At 46.3% G+C, this 21,380-nt stretch overlaps 1 protein-coding gene across 10 annotated transcripts in view; it reads left to right on the top strand.

The window, feature by feature from the left end:
- Nucleotides 1-21,380, top strand: part of PCBP3 (poly(rC) binding protein 3) — a 95,387-nt gene that overhangs the window by 51,150 nt on the left and 22,857 nt on the right. For 6 of the 10 annotated variants that reach the window (XM_067298486.1, XM_067298476.1, XM_067298482.1 and 3 more), the window contains 9 exons: nt 3,158-3,229; nt 4,298-4,321; nt 5,340-5,372; nt 6,145-6,261; nt 7,081-7,212; nt 7,590-7,739; nt 10,258-10,332; nt 14,727-14,768; nt 20,524-20,599. In XM_067298486.1, the coding sequence (XP_067154587.1) occupies nt 3,158-3,229; nt 4,298-4,321; nt 5,340-5,372; nt 6,145-6,261; nt 7,081-7,212; nt 7,590-7,739; nt 10,258-10,332; nt 14,727-14,768; nt 20,524-20,599 (721 nt within the window). The remainder of the gene's footprint in view (nt 1-3,157; nt 3,230-4,297; nt 4,322-5,339; nt 5,373-6,144; nt 6,262-7,080; nt 7,213-7,589; nt 7,740-10,257; nt 10,333-14,726; nt 14,769-20,523; nt 20,600-21,380) is intronic. The other 4 variants (XM_067298478.1, XM_067298481.1, XM_067298484.1 and 1 more) reach the window with 2 other exon arrangements.

The following is a 21,380-nucleotide window of genomic DNA, read 5'->3' on the forward strand; positions in this document are numbered from 1 at the left end:
ATGTGATGGCCCTGTGAAGAGGAAGAGCCCTAGATGGGTCTCTCTTCTGGCAGGAAATGCTCTGAAATGCTTAAAATGGTGTTTTGGGGAGAATCGTTCTTTGTCCATGAAGAATTAACTATGTGAGAGGAGGCACATATATAGAGTAAATGCCTCTGCCCTATTGTTCCCATCATTTTCACTGAGTTTATGAACTTCCATATAAAAGACATACCTTTCACCAGTATGATTAAGAAAAGGCCAATGTAGCTTTCCTGCTCACTGGAGCATGAAGCGTGTTTAATTTAATAATGCTGATAAATCTTAAAGCCAGGAGCATTTGGCTAACACATGACCCACTTTTTCAATCAATTGGAAACATTTACATAACGACCTGATTCAGAGTTCATCATGTGAGGGATATGGAGCAAGGGATGATAGAAATTGCAGCAGTAAGTGATTATGCTAGAGTCCATTTGGTGAAAGCAAAACAGCAAATCTGGCCAGTCCTTAGAAGGCAAGTTGTAACCCATCTATTTGGGACTACTATCTCTTGTGCTGAGCAAAGGGGCAGGCGTCGTGGATGTCCTGTTGCTGCAGGGGGGTGTCTCTGTTTTTATAGCACCTCTGCCAACCAGCTGAGTTTTGGGGTCTTTTGCCCTGGTGGCAAAACCCATATTGTTCCTGGATCTCACCCTTACCTGCCTGTCTGCTCCTAGCTGTTGGGCTGACACTCTGGGTCATCACTGCCCAGGCTGTTGTCATCAGGCAACTTGCACAAGGAAGCCCTGGGCATAGTATGCGTGGCAGGATGGCCTTGCAATTACTGCCTCTGGAAGTCAGGACAGTCTCTGCTTGAGTATATGCCTTCTTTGTAGACAGCCTCTACCTTCCTCTGTTTGTGTTATCAGTCAGAGAGATGTGTACCAGCTGGGAAAGGGAGCTGTGCATCTGTTTTGACGTGCATTGGGCTTGTGGGTGGCTGTAGGGGAGTTATGCCACTGTGTCTTCCCCTGTGGCAGGGCTAGATTGCTCCGTGTGCAGGACATCCCTGTGGAAGGGCCATGCTGCACTGGAACATGGGGCAGGGCTGGGCTTCACAGGGGGTATCTCTTTGGTACAGGCACTGTCTCCTGCCACATCGCTTCAGCTTCACATACAGCAAATAGCAGTGCAGATCTTCATGAATCAGCCCAGAAATTTCTGCCTTTCCCACTGCATTTGTCCTTTTTCTGGTTGCCTCCCATACATGGGAGCCAGCCTGGGGTTGACTAATACAACGAGGTATTTATTTACCTTTATTGTTTGCTTGCAATGAACTCAGTCTTGAAACTGAAAGTTTTTGATCTTGCATTTTGTACTATTGCATTTCATCCCATTTCCATTATTCTGGTCCCCAAGGTCATCAACTTGTTTCTCTGTGATATTCTCCTTCTCCCCACCCTTATTAATATCTTAACAATACATTAACTTGATATCTTCAGCATGTTTCTTTTCTTGTGAGGATGCTACAAATGAAAAACTTAAAAATCAGTGGCCTCATGACTGGCTTTCAGAAATAGGTTACAAGCAGTCTCCTTACCAGTGAATTGTTCTCCTGTTAGCTCAGTGGGACTATCTCCCTGCTAACCACATGGTTTTTATCTACTTTGGGTTTTTTGTAAGAATCTATTGGAAGAGGAAGCTTTATATCAACCCCACTTTCCAGCCATGCTTTGTGTACTGCTGACTATTTATACATCCCATATGCCTCTTTGCATTAAAGTAATGCTTGAGCACCGGTTTAGCTCCCAAAGCAGCTCTCCTGAGGTTCTTTTCTTTCTTTTTTTTTTTTCTTTTAGGCCACATAAGTCCCCATCTGAGCAAAGGAAAATGCCAGATGCCATCACATAACTGTGATGAAAAAGCTCCCATCAGTAATATTCTGAGGGATTAAGTAACATGGAACAGAATGCTGCAAATCTCATGGCATTGCACATAGGAACGTGGCACCTTTCTCTGAGACAGGACCACATACACAGTATCTTCATGCAGTAGGCTGCAGAGACATTTCATATATGTCATCCTTGTGCAGGTATGAAGTAAGGTGTCAGGAAAGAAGAGGGGGCATCTGTTGCTTTGCTATGATTTTTCTCCTGCCTCCAAAATACCAGTGATGTTTTTCCCTATAGAGGTCAGAGGAGGAAAGAGAGGGAATGGAAAGGGAAAGGACAACACCTGGAAAAACTTACAGATGTTTCATTAAATAGCATGCAAAACATGTATGGTTGGAAATGGCATCTATTCCTCAGACACAGTGCCCTAGCTGGGGCACTTAAAAATCTGGATGGAAACACAGGAATTTAGTAATCGGGACACCAGCTTGGTCCTTCCTGCTCCTTGCTCTTTGGGTCTGGTATATATTTTCCAGTTACTGAAGAATCAGCTTTTCCAAAACTCACCAGTCTGTTTTTTCTGAGTGCCCATTCACACTTGAAATTGTGAGTTTGGGTTTGCTAGATATGTGTCCTGGGTCTTTAAAAGTCGTAATTCAGCAGCCAGTTTTTGGCCAGGCTGCTCCCCTGACTCCCTGCTCCTGCTTCCATGTCCTCAACTGAGACACAGCTTCTTTTAGGTTCAGATGGATTTGGGCTAGCTCTCTGGCTATTTCACTTCAGACGCTTGAATCTTTGTTCCTGCTTTGGCTTTTATGTAAAGCTGGTGACAAACCGTGGCAGAGTTTTGCAGTGTTTCTGGATTTGCACCTAGCATTATCCCTGCAGTAAATGACCAGCCTGATTTGCACCGATGAATGCTCTCAGGCAATAACATCTCCCCTGCAACTCCTCCCGCCACTGCTTTCGTGTGCCCGCTGCTGCTCCACAGGGTCCATCCCGCATCAAGAAAACAAACTGTTTTGAGAGAAAACCTCTTGGGCTCATTTCACCCTCCCTGCTGTAGTGAGAGGGACAGCAAAGGGAGGAAAGGTTGTTATTTTTCCACTAGGGTCAACATTTTCATGTCTGGGTCAGCAGAGAAAGGGGTGGAAAAGCCACGAAGAGGGACTGGGGGAGAGTTCGTAGAGGTGGTACCGAGCCTTTCTCCCTTTTTGTCCTCGCAGGTGATACTGTTCTGGTGCTGTGTCGTTCTGCGCCAGGGCTCCCCTCCCAGCTAACACACGTCTCCCGTCCCTCATTAGGAAATGGACTCGAAGGTCTCTGAAGGTGGCCTGAACGTTACCCTCACCATCCGGCTGCTGATGCACGGCAAGGTAACGGGGGTATGGCGCATAGCTGCCTGCATTTCACCTGCTGCAGGCCACCTTGGGGAGGGTGTTTTCCTTACAGGAGTCAAGGAGGCAGCAGCTTCCTCTCCTGCTTCCAGTTCGGCTGTGCTCAGGTCCTGCCAGCCTGCTCAGCATCTCTGAAGCCTCAGGCTGGGCCTGTCAGCAGAGGAGCAGATATAGGGAGCTATTTCCACATGCAGAAGGGTTGAGCCATGCTGGCCTTGGCTTTTTGCAGACAACTCCCCTCTCTCCCATGCATCTGCGCTTCGCCCGATCCCATTCCTCTTGCTTCCTCACCACATCTGGTGGGCTGCTGTGGGCCTGAGGAGGCACCAGGACAGCCTGTGTATGCGAGCTGCTGTTGAGTTGCTGTTTCCTCTGCCTATGAGGCCTCTTGACAAGTCACTTGGACTGCTCCAAAGCCACCTGCCCAAATGGCTTTGCATCCCCACAGTCTCATGTACCTGTCAAGGTTCCAGTGCCTGCCCAGACAGGCACCACAGCAGCCCCAGCCATAGGTTCTCACTGCCCAGGCAGGACCAGGAGACACCTTCATTGAGGTCCCAACACCCCCGTAGAGCTCAGCTGAGATGGGGCTGGTTGGACATACTTTCCTTGCGATCTCAGCACTGGACTCCTGCTTGGGAGTGGTGGTTTTCCACCATCCCAGCGGAGGGGCACTATCTCAGTCGGTATTTTGGGTACTCTTCTCCTCTGCAAAACAAGAACTGGGGAGATGGGGACAAGGACAAACCCTTAACAGGGCTTTTGTAGAAGGTTGCATCTCTCTCCCCCTTTCCAGCCACTGTTGCAGCATGCACTTTTCTTGCATTTGCCGCAGGAGCTGTGGCTGTGCTGACAGTCTCCACAGCATAGTGCTCATGGGCCTTCTCAGATACTTCCCCATCCGCCCTCCTGCTGTCCTTTAGCTAGGGACAGCACACATCAGTGACACTTAGTGTGTGCACCAGGTGTCTATTTTATAATGAGATTTGATTGGATTATCTTCACATCTTGTAATGTCATTCCCTTTGTGTCTGGCTTTTTTTCTAGGAAGTTGGGAGCATCATTGGAAAGGTAATGATATCTTTAAATGTGTATTTAGATGCTCCTTGAATTGCCTGCACTGTTTACTACCTGTGTTCTGATAGATGCTAATTATCTTTTTCCAAGATGTCCCTTCAAATGTTCCCTGTGCATGAGCTTATTGCTGTGTTTTCATGATGGAAATGTTAGGAGACCAACGGAGAGATCAAGGAGTGTTTCCCTTAAAAAAAAAAAAAACTTACCTAGTGCCATTTTTAGCTGCTTCACTGTGGCTGCTAAGGCAGATGTTTATGATCATGTTGCCCCAATATGTTAATTACATACATTCATTAAGACAGATTAAGAAACATTACGGGAAACGGTTTAAACTCCATGGCACTTGCCTCTAAATGCCACCAAACAGCATTTAGCTTGTGCAGAAAGCTTCAGGGGAGGCTCTGTTCTGTGGTGCCATTGATACTTGCTGCAGTATTTTGGAAAATCCTGACTGTATAGGACTGGTTTCCTAGTGTTTTTAAAAAGCAGGTTTATGGTGGCAAAGATTTGCTGCAAGAACACCTTCTTTTTTTTATGCTTGTGCCTAATTTTTCTTTTAGCCTGTCAGACCTGGAAAGATTCATAGTTTTACCTGCTTTATATCTGAATATAAAGATACTAGATCACTCCAGATACTAGATGAAAAACAGGCCTTCCAAAGCACTCTGACGTGTCAGCTTTTCTGAACATTTGGCAGGTTTCTGAGGTTTTTCCGTGCTGTTTTTCTCCTAATAGGAAATTTAGAAAGGAAGATTGAAGCTACAGTTGTGCATTGCTAGCTATTTTGTCTATACAGTATCTTAAAGATATTGGAGCAGATCCCAAAGAGATGGGTTTATACTGTCAACTCTTGAGCCTACCTAGAAAATGCATCACGTGGGAATGGAGGGCTGTCCAAATGTTTGGTTGTGTGCTTCCAAGTCTGAGAGAAAGGTCTGAACATGTTCAGAAAGGTTGCTTTGAAGGTGAAACTTGACTTTTTACAATTGTATGTGTTTCTGTCTCTTTTCAGAAAGGCGAGACTGTGAAAAAGATGCGTGAGGAGGTGAGCAACCTTGACCTGTAAAACAATTTCTAAGACAAGCAGAGAGGAGTTGGAAGGACGGTGGGACTGTCCTGTCTGGGGAAGGTGCAGCATGGACAATTATTTGCCCCATAAAAGAATGTGTAGTAACTCACGGGTTCAGTCTTAATGTAAGGAAAAGAAAGCAGGCTGCACAGCAGTAAAATTTCAGCTGTCCCCAGAGCTCTTTTGTCCATTTTTCTGCTCTCCATGCTCTAGCAAACTTCTACTACGTTTAATGGGAATTTTCCAGAGCTAAGAACTCGATATTAATGAAACAGTAAAATGAACTTACTTGCAAGATACATGAGTTTGTCTAAGACTGTTGTGTCTTTAGATACTAAAGGGTTTTCATACCAGTGGGAAACACTCTTTTTAAAAGCAGCGCTCCCATGAGCCAATCTTGTCTTGATTTTGTGGTTTTGCCTTGCAGTAAGAGAGATCCAAAGCAGGTATTTGGAAATCCTTTCTGAGGGTTAGGATAAGGCAGCACTGGAATGTATCTTTGGGGGCAGGTGTGGGATCTAAATTGCTGGAAGTTTTTAAGATTAGACAGGATATTGTGAGACTGGCACTGGTGATGCCCACAGAACAACAGAACAACTTGCTCCCAGGCCTTCTGGGGCTCTCTGAGCTTCTGCTTTTGTGCGCTGAGCCTTCCCAGGCCTGGGCAGGATCAGACCCAATGAAATAACTGTACATTCCTGATGGTTGCTTGGCTGTGAATGTTTGAGGGCTCCTCTTTTCTTTCTAGAGTGGAGCAAGAATCAACATCTCAGAGGGGAACTGCCCAGAGCGAATTGTGACCATCACAGGCCCCACTGATGCCATCTTCAAGGCTTTTGCCATGATTGCTTACAAATTTGAGGAGGTGAGAAATGTGAGCCCTCTCCCCCAGGAGAGCAGAGGAAAAGGAGCAAAGGTCTGCATCCAGCTGAGATGGCCTACTGGGCTAGCAGAGCTAAAGTGTGCCTGCTGCAGTGGTCAGCCATGCAGACACACCTGGTTACCTCCAGCCCATCTGTGCCTGGTTGGACTAGGTTACAACCTCACAAACAACCTCAGTGCAAAACCTTTTACTTAGTCCAGGCATCTCTAGCTAAGCAAGACCTGAGCTTCAAGGCACTGTCCCAGAGATCTTGCAGTTAATTTCAGGCGATCCAGAAAGACAGAGGGAAAACGTGTCCTAAACGTTTGTAGGCTCAAAATAACTTAGTTCATCATCACAGTGATGGCTGACTGTTTCCTGGCTGGAACATATTTGCACAAGGGAGAATATATCAAAATGGCTGTGGATTTGCAGATGCTCTTTAACTGCTTCTTGCAGCCCTTTAGAATCATAATTTCTTGTGAAAAAAAACAGAGATGTGCTGCAGCATTATCCTATGATGCTTGTGAATGAAGAAGTTTTAGTGGGACTGTGCCGGGGGAGAGAGGGTTCAAGTGACACTGTTGCACTGACAGAAATGCTGTTTACCCCCTCCTCCTTGAGTTAATCCACCAACTCGCTCAGTATCATGCTGGAGGAAGTCCCCAAAGAAGCCACCAAACAGGGCAATGCTGTCTGTAGAGCATCTACATGAGCATGTAGAACAGCTATGGACAGAAAGCAGCCAGCGTTTGGTGACACCTCTTTACTGGCATGTGGTCAGATAAGGAGGACTGATTTGCTGTGTTCTTCTTTCTCCAGGACATAACCAACTCAATGAGCAACAGCACTGCTACCAGTAAACCTCCAGTGACTCTGAGACTGGTCGTGCCAGCTAGCCAGTGTGGCTCACTGATCGGCAAAGGAGGCTCCAAGATCAAGGAAATCAGGGAGGTAAATCAGATCTGTTTTACCTATTGCATGTAATCACAGCTCCTTAGATATGATCTGCAACCAAGGGGGAGCCCTGGAAAGGGGGATCTTCACGCAGCCAGCATCATGAGCCACGTTGCTTCCCAGGACAGTCCTGCTGATGTAGGAGTAAGGACACGGTTTTCGTTCCTCAGGGCCTAGCACATAAGCGCTTGGGCTCCTGTGCGTGCTGGCAGGCTGCTGTGCCTGACCTAGCACAGGGCAGTTGCTGCTTGCTGGAGGTGCGAAGCGCTGAAGCTGGAGCTGACTGCAAGTAAAGGGACTGTTGGGCTTTTCCATTCTTGCAGCTGCCTCGGTTGAAATTTGGGATTTCTCCTTCTCTCTCTTTCTGTCTCCAGTCCACAGGCGCTCAGGTTCAAGTGGCGGGGGACATGCTGCCCAACTCCACGGAGCGGGCAGTGACAATCTCGGGGACACCCGACGCAATTATCCAGTGTGTCAAACAGATCTGTGTGGTGATGCTGGAGGTACAGTCTGTAACAAAGGGGGTAAAGTATATAGGAAAAAAATCACCTGCCACCACAACAGTGCTGAAAGCTGTGGAGCGTGTCTCTGTTATTGTTCACCACTTGTTATCGGACCACTCTCATTTCCTGGTACCTTTATTTTAAAATCCACCCTGTGTGTTTCCCCTGCTGTGTTCATATATTATTTCTAGAGTCCTGAGCTGGAAATCTTCTTGGTAGGGTACCCAAAAGGAGACTGTTTGTTTTGCAGTGCAGGGTTATCTTCAGGAGTGAGGGGTCTTGGAGGACGCTACACAGGCTCTGCCAACCTTAGCCTAATGGACACAGCAGCATGGAGGATGCCGTAGGAAGAAGATAGAGATTGCATTGAGTCCTGTGAAACCCTTGGGTGTTGGCTTCTTCTAAACAGGGCTCCTGGTGCCCCACAAGGCTGGGGCTGACTTGTGACTGGGAGGAGGCCAGCACGTCCTCTGTGCTTGAGGAAGCCAGGAGAGTAGCTGTGGTGCAGAGAGCACAGAAGGAGGAGAGCTGAGAGCATGAAAAGAAAACCTGGGCACAGGGTCCAAGGCTCCAGTGAGGGCAGAGCAGGAAAATATGTTGAGAAAGGCTGGTGAAAAGCAGGGCCCATGGGAACAGTGGAGTGCGTGGATGTGTGTCCAAGGTGCTGTTTTCTGGAAGAAATGCTGGTGGGCAGAGCTTGAAGATCTCTGCAAGAGAGACATGCTGCTGTATCAATGACTTATGGCCAGGAACAACCCCAGCCATGTGCCCCAAATACATGTTTGTCATCTTGGAGGAGAGAAAGTCCAAGAGGAAACTATGTGGGACAGTGACAACCACCCGTCCCAGTGCTGCCCAAAAGTGGATGGACAGCAAGCCCATCTGCTTTGCTGTGCAGTCCAGCCCAGTCATCACTGCCCCTTTCGTGGCAGGTAGGAGCACATTTACTGCTGCAAGAGCTTTGAATGAGGAATCCAAGGCTTCATGGAGATGAAACAAAACCAAACACAAGCAACTTCTAGTTAACAGGGCATGGCCAAGAAGGAATTGTTATTTATGATGTTATCAACCAGTGCTGGTAGCAATGCTCACACTAATACACTGTACTGCTAGAGAAGCGCAATTTTAGTTGTGCCATCTGGGTACCGGCATGAATCCAGATAATGCTGTGGATCGCAGCAGAGATGACCAGAACTCCAGACCTGCCCCAGGGGATGCTTGCAGTCTCACTGATCAAAACAGGAGTTGCTGGTTCTCTGTACTGCTCAGCAATGGGAAGGAAAAATAAAACCCATGAATTTTCTTGCAGTCTGAAATCTGGAAAGTCCCTTGACTTTAACAGTTCCCAGAGATGCTCTTTATAATGTCTATGTCATAGATTATCTTAGCAGAAAAATTCTCACTCAGCACCTCTAAAATTTGTAATACAATGAAAGAAAAAAACAGATTTGTGATTATGCATGCTGTGCTTTGGTCATACAACTTTCCTACAGACTAATATTTCATATGAAGATTTGAATATGTTGATGTGTAGAAGAATGTATAGAAGAATAAAGAATTTTCTGCAAAATAATATAAACACATAATTTATACTGCCTACTATTATATATTGGTAATAACTGAACTGTTTCACTGATGGTTAGATTCAGAAGGATTTGCTCTGAAATCTCCCATTTAAGAGAAAATGGACACAGAGATAACTTTGGTGAGAAGATATAATACATCATGCAGATGTCGACACGTGGACTACAACTTCTGCTGTGACTTATCCACAGGCTACAGCATCAAAGAGGAAAATGTCCTGGCAAACAAGAGCGGTGCTGCCCCAAGGCACTTTGCCAGAGGAGAAAGGGGTGTGAATATGTACAGCTCAGTGCCTGCGCTGTTGTTATCTGCCTGCTGAGTCAAATAAGGAGTTTCCAATGTGCAGTATTAGAATAAGATCTCTAGAAATGTAGTTGTTGCCATCTGAGGGTTGTTTCCAGCCTCTTGCAGGACACAAATTACCCACTTGCCCTAGTGAATAGAGCACCCTCCAGAGCTCGGTACTCTGGGCAAAGCAATCACTGCTGCTTAAACTGGCACCCATGGGGCACAGCGGGTCTTGGCTGCAGTGACAGCACTTTGCAGTGTTCATAACACATCAAGGCATGTGCCAGCTTGGATAGTCAGAAACCAAACCAAGCAGTAAAAGCTTTCCAGCACCTTACGGGGTCTCTACAGGAAATTTTGAGGAAGCCTCAAGTCTAGGCTATGAGCATCAGTTCAGAGCAAAGGCGAGGGAAGCAGCTGAGGTCAAGGAAGTGTTTCAGTGTGCCGTGTGTTGGCAAGGGGATTCTTGTATCCAAGGATGTCCTTTTCTCCACTAAATGACAATTTCCCATGTGTCCTCCTGTCTAGAAACACTGTTCACCTGGTGTGGGTGTTGCTTGTGCGTGGTGGCCCACGCTCCGTCGGGTGCTTTCTAATGCTCTTTTTGCCACTGTTTCAGGAAAGCTGTTCTAATGTTCTCTCTCCCTCTCCTTGTCCCTTTTCCTAGTCCCCACCAAAAGGTGCCACCATTCCCTACCGCCCAAAGCCCGCCTCCACCCCTGTCATTTTTGCAGGTGGTCAGGTAAGAGCCGACCCGCTTGCAGCCTCCACTGCCAACCTCAGCCTTTTACTGCAGCACCAGCCGCTGCCCGTTAGTGCACTCAGGTTTCTTGCCTTCTGACTTGCATGGTATCATCCCATCCATTTCGTGCCATGACAGATGGACTGAAAGCTCTTTGCAGAACCGCTGGGAGTTTGCAACCCCAGACACCCGGCTTAGCTCCTCTGCTTGTTGCTGGAGAGTAAGAAAAGGGCTGGCCTGGGGAAAGAGTCATCAACTCCACTGTGCACTCATGTATTTGTATGCCTTGTAGGAAATGGCTGGAGACAGCACACAGGTTTTAATGTGGCCTGGGGAAACCTGTTGTTTCAGATGACTTTGTGTGCTCTAAGTATTAATATTGCAAGTATTCACACCCCTGTGAGTACTGGTTATAATTTTTTCTTTGGCTTGCTTTTGCTTTATTATATCCAAATTCAGTACTTGCTGACCTGTATGAAAGTGGGGAAAAAAAAAATCATTGTAGAACGAGAGACCATGAACATGCTCCCGCAGTGGCTGCCAGGTTTTTTTATTTTCTGGCATCTCTCCTTTGCATAGTTGTAACTGAACAGAGATAGGAAGCCTTTCCAGGATGGTGCTGAGTGCCTCTGTTCCTGGCGGTGTCCATGAAAGGGTTGTTCCCTGTCACTGGTGCTCAGCCCAGCTCAGTGGTGCTTCCTAACAACCATCTTCAGGCTAACCTCCACTGCAAAGATTGGCCTCATATGTGTCTGTGGGAGAGCCTGCATTACATTGCCTTCAGTTGCATTATGCAGTGGGTAAACCTGACTAAAAACAAGGCTTGCAGTTATGATGCAGTATTTCTAATAACCCTTGGGAAGTGAGAACACATTTCTGTGTACAGAATAACCATCAGCTTCCATAGCACATGCATGCAACACAGGCCAGAAGTTTGCACATGGCATGTGTTCCTGGTTGATGACACTCCTTTCGGTTAAGATAATTAATATGTGATTTGCTTAAGACATGCATCAGGAATGGGTTTAAAGTGTTTAGCTGAAAAGCAATGTAAGGTTAGCTGTGACCTCATGTGTGTCACTGTGATCTTCCCTAATGCAAGCCAGGAATGCTTTCTGAACCTGGATGACCACCCCTGGTCTGGGAGAGGCCTGAGGCAGAGAGGTCCTGAGGTCAATACCCCAAAATTGCACTCACTTAGTGAAAGAAAAGCATAAACCAAATTTGAGATGGATGATTTGTGAAATAAGTGCACATAAACAGATGGCAGCTTTTAAAAAGAGGACTTTAATCATTCTTTTTTTCTATCTAATCTAATTGCCTCTCCTTGTAATCAAAGTCATGTCCATAGATGCTCCAAGTGCTGTAGGACATGAGTATCTAATCAGACGGTGCTTTTACAGGAGCTCCAACAGACATGTAGAGTCATATCTGGGAGACAAGTGGAGACCAACTAGAGACACACAGTCTGATTTTCAGGAAAAACAAGCGCCAGCATGTTCATTGACTTCAAGTCAAGTCCCGAGCTCCTGGTGTGTCTGACTCTAGTTGTTTCTGTCTGGATTGAGAAGCCCCTAAATTGCTTCCTCTCCTCCACGCCCAAGAGCTCTCTGAATACAGGCATTGGCAGCCAGCATTTTCCTTTGCATTAGCTATGCCTCCGACTAATGCCTTCCAGAGTAATACTGTATGAGCTATTTTGTTTCTCCCAAACCATAATAAATAGCAGAAGGGCAAACTGCATATAGAAACACATGACCAAAATACATGCTATTTCTAGCAGAGTGCTGAAGTAGCATCTCTTAGTCATTACCAGCCACCAGAATTGGGATGAGTGTGCCATTTGGTCTGAGCAGCCGTCCTGAAAAAGAGCTTTGAGTCCAACTGTTTGATGAACTGTATCTTCTCAAAAGGGAGAGTAAGATGGATATAATTTTTCTCCTGCTGTTAAATGGTTGGTGTCTTGCACAGAAGTGATGTCAGAGAAAGATCAGACCTTCCAGAAATAAGAGCTCTTCCTTTGTCCTCTCAGTCAGCACTGTTGAGTCCTTTGGGTCTGACTGATAGGTGACATGGAGTGGACCGGTTTTCCTACCCCACACAGAGGATACCAGGTTATGCATAGGCTATGTTGCAAGGTATTTGCAGCTCCTTTTGTCTTTGAATTCCTGGCAGCTCTTCTGTGCATGGCGTGTTTCTCAGTTGTCAGCATCCAGGCCTTGTGCCAGGGAGCCCCGGGGCCTATGAGCAGCGCTTCCCTTTGGATAGCCATGTTGGTAGCCTCGAGGAGATTTTTTTCAGGGAGTGATGGAGTGGGTTAAACCTGCAGGAAGGTAGGAAGCTGCACATAAGTTAACCAGAGGGATGTAGTGACTGATGGCAATCTCCAAATTGCTCAGCCATACAGGCTGAGGTTCCTATTTAAAATGTTAGTGTTTGCAGCAAGTGAGACCCAGGCAGCGTAGGAGCCATGTTTGTGCTACAGGTTGGTGCTGCTGGAGTTTCTGTTGCATCTGTCCAAGACACCTTCCTGCCTTTAATTAATTTTTTGTAATTGCACAGAGTTGTGGCTAGCATTTTAATCAGCAGAACACCCTGAAGAGGCTAGGTGTTTATCGGAGACATTGTCATTGGTGTTATGCGTGCTGTGGTGCTCCCTGTCGCTGCGTAATTGCTGCAACCTCTGCAGAACAATGCACACATGCCCCTAACCATACAGCGTGGTTTTAGAGCCTTTGTAAACTCCACCTCTACTTAGTGGCAGCCGGGCACAGGAAACTGAACAAAACATAGTCTGCCCCCAACAAACCAAAGACCAAATTAAACTGCCAGGAAACCTGAACTTTTTAGAGCACCCTCTGTCATGGGTGCTGGCAGGCAGCAGGACTGCCATTTCTGTGCATGGAGGTTTGCTGCCTTCCTTCTCCAGGCTTTCAGGGAGTATCCTTTACACTAAACACTTCGTTGTTTCCAAATGATGCTGCAGTTTCCAAGCGGTTCAGAGATTTTTCCTTTGTAATTCTTTGCTATCTTTACTCTCCCTTTATAAAGTGTTATCCATCTTCTATACCATTTCTTTGGGAATCATCTGAATAATGTGTCAACTAGCAAGATATATTTTGTTAACTGGTAAAATCCAAAATACTGGACGTTCTAGCGTCTGGCTCTTTACCTGCAACGGTGCTTATTTTCAGGGTATTTACAGAGGTGAAAGGATTGCTACAAATAATGGTAAAAATAAACAAACTGCCCAACAAACATCTGCATGGATGTGTTAATTATAAATGGCGAAATGCATTGCAGTGCAGACAGCCTGTCCCTAACCCCTCTCCCACATTGTAGGGGCACTGGTAAGACATAAGTAACATACTGCCCAGCTGGCTTTCTGCATGGGAATGTATTTCTCCCCAAAAGAGTATTGGAGTATATGTGTAGATTTAAAGTGTGTTAACAGTAATGCACCTTAAAATATGGAGGGAATCACCACTGCTGCCTTATTTTCTAGGATGCTGAGATCAAGTTTGTGTGCAAAGGGCAGTGGTGATGTAATCATGCAGCAGAGAATGGCCTGCTAATTCTGATTTGATGGATATCTTCAGTACAGGAGAGCACAATAACAACCTTATCGTTCGACTCCATGCAGTTTGGGGACTTTTAAATAGCTGAACTTTCTTTTCAAAAAGAGCTCAAGCCCTTCAGGATGTGTGGCTGGGTAGCTTGGCATACTCTCAGTTTGATTGGAGAAGTACATCTCCATCGTTGTGGTGGAAGTTATCCAAGGACTTTCTGGCTCAGTGAATTTTACTGGCATTCACTGCAGCATGGAGGGGGGATCTTCACCTGGGATAGCCGGGGAGGTGTGCAGGGCATCTGCTTGCTGCACAGGGGAAAGTACTGCCCTCATCCCCTTCAGTGTCAAAACTCAACCTTCATCCTTGACAGCTGGTGATGGCAACAGCTATTTAATTATATTCAATCAATGGACACGCCTGCATGCAGAGGGCTGAAAGATGTGTGATCCAGTCATGGGATTTGTGCCGTGAAGTCCGCCTTTTAGGCAGATTCTTTTTGGTGTCGCAATGCCCGTTTCCCATAGAGCACTCTGTGAATCGCTGAAATCCCACGCTCTGTTTTCTGTAGCAGAGCAGTCTGAGATGAGAAGTTGCCTGCTTTTCACCAGGCAACTTGAAGTGCTGGTGCAGACGGCAGTGACAGCACAGGGTCCTGGGCAGAGCAAGGTGGGGACGTGGTTTTCTGTTTCATTCATGCATTAACAGCTTTCCCTCATGTTAGATAGCAAAGGAGAAAAGCACAGGGATGACAGTCCCAGCGGAGACACAGGGCTTAGCCATGTAGTCCTGCCAGCTCTAATAACATACATTTTTCTTTTGCAGGCCTATACAATTCAGGGACAATACGCTATTCCACACCCGGATGTGAGTTTTACCCTAATTTTTCTTATACCCTTTTATGTCACCTGCATGCTACTGTTAATTAATATAATATTAATATTAGAAAATAATATTAATAGCATATTTTCAAAGTTACTGGCCGTGTGTAGTATCTGTAATACCTTGAATAGCCTTTTAACCTGTTAGTGCTAAACTTTATTAATTCTGAGGACTTGGCCTGATGCTAAATTATTTGCATTGTTCAGTGCTATCCCTTTGTTATCACACAATCCATATTCTATGCATTTTGTGCCTCAAAATGGTCAAAACAAGCAAAGAAAAAAAACCTTTCCTTTCTATTTCCCCCCATCTCCCTAAGTGTTGGTAACCCAATGACTTATTCAGGTGCTGAGTGTCTTCTGGTCTTCTCAAAGGAGGCTATTTCACTTTCTGAGCACTGCTGGTCTCTCACAAGCTGGCATCTAACTGAATGTGTCCTTTTTCGTACTGCAAAAAGGGCATCCAAGTCTAGTAACGCTCAATTATTTCCCTTCTTTCTGGATTAATTGTTGCTTTAGACTGGAGAGTGGCTTTACAGTCCAGCTGTTCAAGATGTGCAACTTCTTGTTCTGTGATGAAGAGGGTGAGATTGTCCTACCACTGTCTTGTATGTGGTACCCAAGGCAGACCTGGTGCTTTCTGATGCCTCCTACTTTCGTTATGAGTTTGGTGGGATGGGGGAGAAACAAGAGGTTTAGAGACGCATTAATTCCTAGTTGAAGTTGAGGTAGGAGGACATGTCTTTTTTGTGGTCCTTTCCAGGGTGACTCGAATGCAGATGTTTAAGCTGTGCAAGCTGTTATCTGCTTCTCCCTGAAAGAAGGGAGGGAAAGAGGGATGAGTACAGCACTGATCTGCAGTACTCGTCCATGCTGGATCTCACCTCACTGACCGCTCTGTGTGTCCCTGGAGGAACCAGACCAAAGCTCAAAGGAGAGGTGACCTGCAGCAGGGCCACTCAATCAGGGGCAAATCCATAGCACTCATTCCTCCCTCTCTGCTTTCATGTGAAAATAGCATCGCCAGCACACAGAGAGAGGACAGGTCATGCCATGCTGGGCAAGGAGTATGGGGCAGGGGCAGTGACGGAGCTTTTTCTCTCATAGACAAAGTGTCTTAAGGCAAGGTGAACGATGGCTCCAAAAGCTCCAGCATCAATGAGGAGATGCTGCCGCTCAGGAAGGTCGTTCCAGCGACCTTTCTACAGTGAATCTGCCACCCTCAAACACAGGGGCTGACAGGAGAGGCCCTGGGGGGGGATGTGCTGCAGCTCGTACGCTTTCGTGACAGGGAGCTGTTTGCCAGCACAGCCATTTCCACTCTCCTAACCCAGGGAGTACTGCAGTCACCTGTTTGCTTTCTGTGACCTTCAGAAGGAGAAAACATCTGGGCGGGTGATTTGCTGAGGTTAGGCCAGGCTGCAGGATGCTTGGAGGTGGATGGGGACAGGCCTGTCACAGGGGTGGTCAATAGGAAGGAGTGGGGCTGGTTGGCGTTTGCTGAGCTGCCCGTTCTCAGCACCAGCTAATACTCTATGAGGAGGTGAGGGACCTGGGCCAGTGAACTTCTTGTTGCTTGTGCTCCTGACGGCACATTGCTGCCCTCCCATCAGCGAAGCACCAGCAGGACATCAGTCGCCCTCCATTTGACAGCTGTCTCGTTGGGTTTGGCTTTCTGTCATCCTGGGAGGGGACATCACAGACACAGTCTCTGCTGCATCTAGCACTCCTTTACGTGAAGACAAATGCCATTCACACTTCAAGCGGAGCTGGATTTGGTTCTTGCTCAAATCCCCCTGCTCGTTGGGTGTCTCAGGAATGACAGGGTGGGTTAGGGAAACACAGAACATTTCAGAATAGGGCAAGTAGGAAATGAATGCTGGCATATCTCTGCGTAAAAATACTGACAGAAATAGAAAACTAGTCTATTTTAAAGGATGGAAAACAGCAAAGAAATAAAACACCAGCAACTCCTTGCTGGCAGCATAAAAGTGGAGGTTTTCAGTGCCTGGATGTCAGGAAGACAACTGCTCAGCTTCTGTAATTTGTCACAGCTGCTGAGGGATGGTTGACAAATGCTGAGGAGCTCTTGGAAAAAGCTGGGATTTTCTAAATGTCTTGGACTAAGGAGAAAAAATCCAGAGCAGCCCAATGCAGAAGCCCCTTTCCACTGACATCTGTGAAGATCACTGGATCTTCAGTGAGAACAGAGCACAAAAAGCCGCTCTGCGGGTGCCAGATAATTGTAAATTATGTGGTCTGGGTGGAAAGACCTCACCATAAATCTTACACACTTAAAGAATTTGACATGGTTTGGTATTTCCCTTTCTGATGGGCAAGTTGGGTATTAAATCATTTGATTACTTCTTGCATTATTGAGAACTAGGCAAAGCTGTCTGATATAAACACATGCTTCCCATGATGTTAATGGAAATGATTAGAAGTTATATTTGCTCTGCAGGGTAAATTTTGTTCTTAGCAGCAGTGATTTCACCCACTCTAACGGAGGACAGAATTTGGCTTTCCATGGGACTCCAGTACATGTATTTTGGTATACCAGCCTGGTATAATTGTTGATAAGAAATATTTTTATTTGTGCATTTCGTTCTTGCTCCCTAAGTAAAACATAAATACATATGACTGTATATTTAGCGAGGGCAAATCAATATGTTCTTTGTCCCGGTTTTGCTTTTCAATCAGTGGCATTAGAGTGTTTTCCTTGTTATTATACTCCTCTGTTTCATAGGAATGAAAAACATTATGGTACACATAGTGCTGGGGCAATATTTATGCTTTAGTCAGTGCTGGAAAAACAGTATCTGTGTCTTGTTGGCTACACTCTGGCCTGCTCCCATCAGATTTGCTGAGACTTGGAAAAAGTTGTTTGTATAAGGGCCACATGTTCCCTCCTTACTCTCATAGCTCTCTCATAAGAATCTGTCATTTTAAATACTGCTCAGTAATGAAATCCATCTTGAACAAATTCTTAAGGTTTTGTCCTTGCTCTTGCAGATATTTGTGTTTAAATGGATCCTTTTTGTAGATTCTGCAACAAACTCATGACTGTGGAATGGGCAGGATTTCAAACGCCACAACTAAAATCTGAGTTCCTGTCTTCATTTTCTCCCTTGGGCAAAACCCATCCAGGTCAGTGGGAATGTTGCCTCATGAGAGGCTTCAGGATTGCCCTAGGTACTCAGCCCCCATATGGGATATGACACGTAAGCTACCTGCCCTTGTTAAATTTGCAGGGGCAGACGGAAGGACAGCCTGTGGCAGCAGGGAGTCGGAAGGCGTTGGGGCATGGAATAGATGTTGAACAGAGGAACCTCCCTGCACCAGGGAATTGCAGCGTGCACACTCGTGGGTATGAGTCGGACTGGCAGCTGATGAGATGTGACCAGGCATTTTTGTGGGTGCCTAGTGATGCTCTACATGTTCATATGTTGATAGAAAGCAGTACTCTCTGGTACCTCGCAGCATTGCCAATGGGGTAACTCACCTTTGGTGGTACGAGGAACCAAAGTTTGAGAAAATGCTCTTGGGTCTTCGCTTCTAGCTTTTTCCAGCCTGTCAGGAAACAGGAGAGGGTGTTTTATGCAGTGCAAGCATTCATGTGGCAGCTTTTACTGTAATGCCTAGACGTAGCAATCCTCTCTTTCTGTGCAGCTATTTTTCATTGCTGTCATTGTTATCATGGGCATTTGCTAAATACCAGTATTAAAACTATTCCTTAAAAATGTTTTGGTTCAACAAGAGAACAGATTCTGGCATTTTTCCCTGCCCCAAGCAGCGCACAGAGTGCTCCAAGGCTCCTGATGCCACCCATCAGGTGAAGCAGGACTCCTTCCTCAGGACACGGTTAGGAGCGTGCAGGTAAATGAGCAGCCCGATCGGCTCCATTTCTGCAGTCCTTCGTGGCAGGCTCCTCCTCACAGCTCCACTAGCAGTAAGCAGGACTGCTGTCATGCAAAATAGCAATGTTGGGCAAGTTTCCAGATGCTGCAAAGAAGAAGGAGGTTTTATCTAGAGCTGTGCAGCAGCTGCCTGTGGTGTTCCTTTTGGTGTGACTCATAAGAATAACCTCATTAGCACTAATATCCTTCAGCTGACCAAGCTCCACGAGCTGCCTGTGAGTTCAACAGAGATGCTGGCTCTACAGCATTAAAATAGTGGCAAAAGAACAAGTGAAACATGCATGGTTAACTTTGAAAGGAGCACAGACAGGACACGTCTGGGTGTAATTTTAGGAAAAACAAAATAGAAAATTTACAAGATTAGGGGGGAAAAAAAGGAGAATACTGAAGACCATGTTATCTGCAGGAGTGCTGGCATGCCCAGTCTCATCTGGAGCTGGTTGTGGTTCAGCCTGGTGCAGGCCTTCTTCAGCTTATTTTCTGTGTGCTACACAGAGAGATTTGTCGTGCCATGTCTTGTGCAGCAGTGAGACATTTTCCCCAGGCTTGAGTGAACAGGCAAAGCCTGAAAGTCCTCAAGGTTTTGCCTGGGTAGGTTTCCCTCTGGTACCTCTCCAGTGACTGGCAAGCATTTCCCATTCCTGCAGCTCCCTTCCAGTCTTTCACCTGATCTCTTTATCTCCCTGGGTCTTTTCTCTCCAGCGCTTCACCCTTACCACTGCTGGTGTCAGACCTCCCTGCACTCCCTCCCCCAAACACACTGCAGGAGCAAGGAGTTTTTTGAATATTGTTCCCCCCCAGACGCTGAAATTACAACTCCTGCCTCTCCCTTGCTGTGGAGGGGACGGGTGCAATGAGCTGTTTGCATCTGGGGGATGATGTGATCCTGGTAACCCTCTGGGAACTATGAAATCACCAAGAGAGAGGTGATCTCCCTCTTGCTCACAGCAGAACTCTTAAATTTCAGCCCACTTAATTATTATTTTTTTTTAATTTGGAACAGTAAAACAAAGCACAAAATGTATTCCAAACAAACTCCTCTCTATGCAATCGCTTCCTGATGGAGCATGAAAAGATACCCAGCACAACAAGGGATACAAGGATCTGAAATACCTACTGGTCACGGTTGAAGCCCATATTTCCCTGAACTGCTAAGGGGCTTGTGTTTGTAATGCATTTGTCAAAGCTGACGTCAAGAGCTGCAGGTTGTCTGCCTCCAGAGACAGTTCCCATCAGACGCATAGCACAAGAGCACATTTACTGCACAGGGAGACGGTCGCAATGTGGCTCTTGTGAACACCCCATCAATGCGGGAGGATCTTCTAACTATTGACATGGGGCAGCTTCAGATCCGGCAGTATCTTTAAAATACTTCCTCCGCATTAAAACTTTATGAAAGTGAGCAGCAGCCATTTGTAGCAGGTTGCAAAGCCTGGGAAAGGAAGGCAATGGCTGGAAACCGTTTGCATATAAACCCTGCTGCTGCTTTAGCAGCTCCCTGTTTCCTCAAGGCGGAGAGGGCTGCTTACCTGTGGTGAAGGAGCTAAACCATTTTACAGAGATGGAAACTAAGAATGGGCTTCCTGCTGGTATCGTACTTCAGACCCTGACCAAGCACTTCTGCAAAAGATTTGGGCTTTATTGCGTCTTACCCAGGCCAAGTCCTTCTGTTAATGTTGTTTTTGCCATGTCTCATCATGGCTTCCTGGTTTGTTTGTTTGTTTTTCTTTTTTTTCATTATAATTTTGTTCTTGATTTTCAGTGTGACTTGTACTCTATAACAATAACCTTCTTAGTTCTAATGTCCCTCCTACCCCTCAGCAGTTGACCAAGCTCCACCAGCTGGCTATGCAGCAAACCCCCTTTACTCCCCTTGGACAGACCACCCCCGCTTTCCCTGGTACGTACCCAGACGCCCTTTCTAGATATCCTTCTCTTCTTACCTGTAGAGTTTCTCTCTCTTTCTGAACTCATTTTTTTTAATGGAAATAAATAGGACAAGTAAAACTGAAGTTGCAATGTCAATGGGCAAAAGTCAACAGCAAGACTAGATGAATATTTTGCAGTTACTCTCCTCACAGGCCAGCTCTCAGCAGTTAACTGCAGGTGTCCGGTTTGCTCTTGTGAAACCGTGTTTATCCTGCTTCCAGCTTTGCTGGCTTTTTGAGCAGAAGTGAATGAGCGCCAATATAAACCTTGACCCTTTCTAGCCCAGAGGAGCTAGCATGCCTTACTGTGTATTGAGCCGGACTAGATGAGACAGCCCTGCTTCCCGTGTGGAGCGCTGTCCACCTGTGGAAGTGGGGGAGGCTCCTCTGTGCCCTTCCCCTTGGTGCTGGTGGCTGTTGGGGAGGCTCTCTCCACGTAGCTGAGGGAGCAGTGCAACGCCGCAGTGCATGAGCCGGGGAGGACGGCAGCCCTCCGCTGGGAAGAGAGATGGGAAGGAGACGCAGCTGTAGGGAGCCGCGTTAATGTGGAGGACAGCCAGAACTGTAATGTCTCATTAGCACTGTCTGCAAAACTGGTGTCCAGCTAAAATATTTCATGGGGAGCTAGGAAGCAGATACAGCACAGGGGGGTGCAAATACTTTAAGTATCTTTGTTTACTCAATGGTCAACGTGCCAGTTGGAAATGCCTTTTCTGACAATAAGTTCATCATATTTTGAGCTTCCTAGATGAA

This window comes from Apteryx mantelli, chromosome 6, assembly GCF_036417845.1.
Source record: "Apteryx mantelli isolate bAptMan1 chromosome 6, bAptMan1.hap1, whole genome shotgun sequence".
In the NCBI taxonomy this organism is placed as follows: Eukaryota; Metazoa; Chordata; class Aves; order Apterygiformes; family Apterygidae; genus Apteryx; species Apteryx mantelli.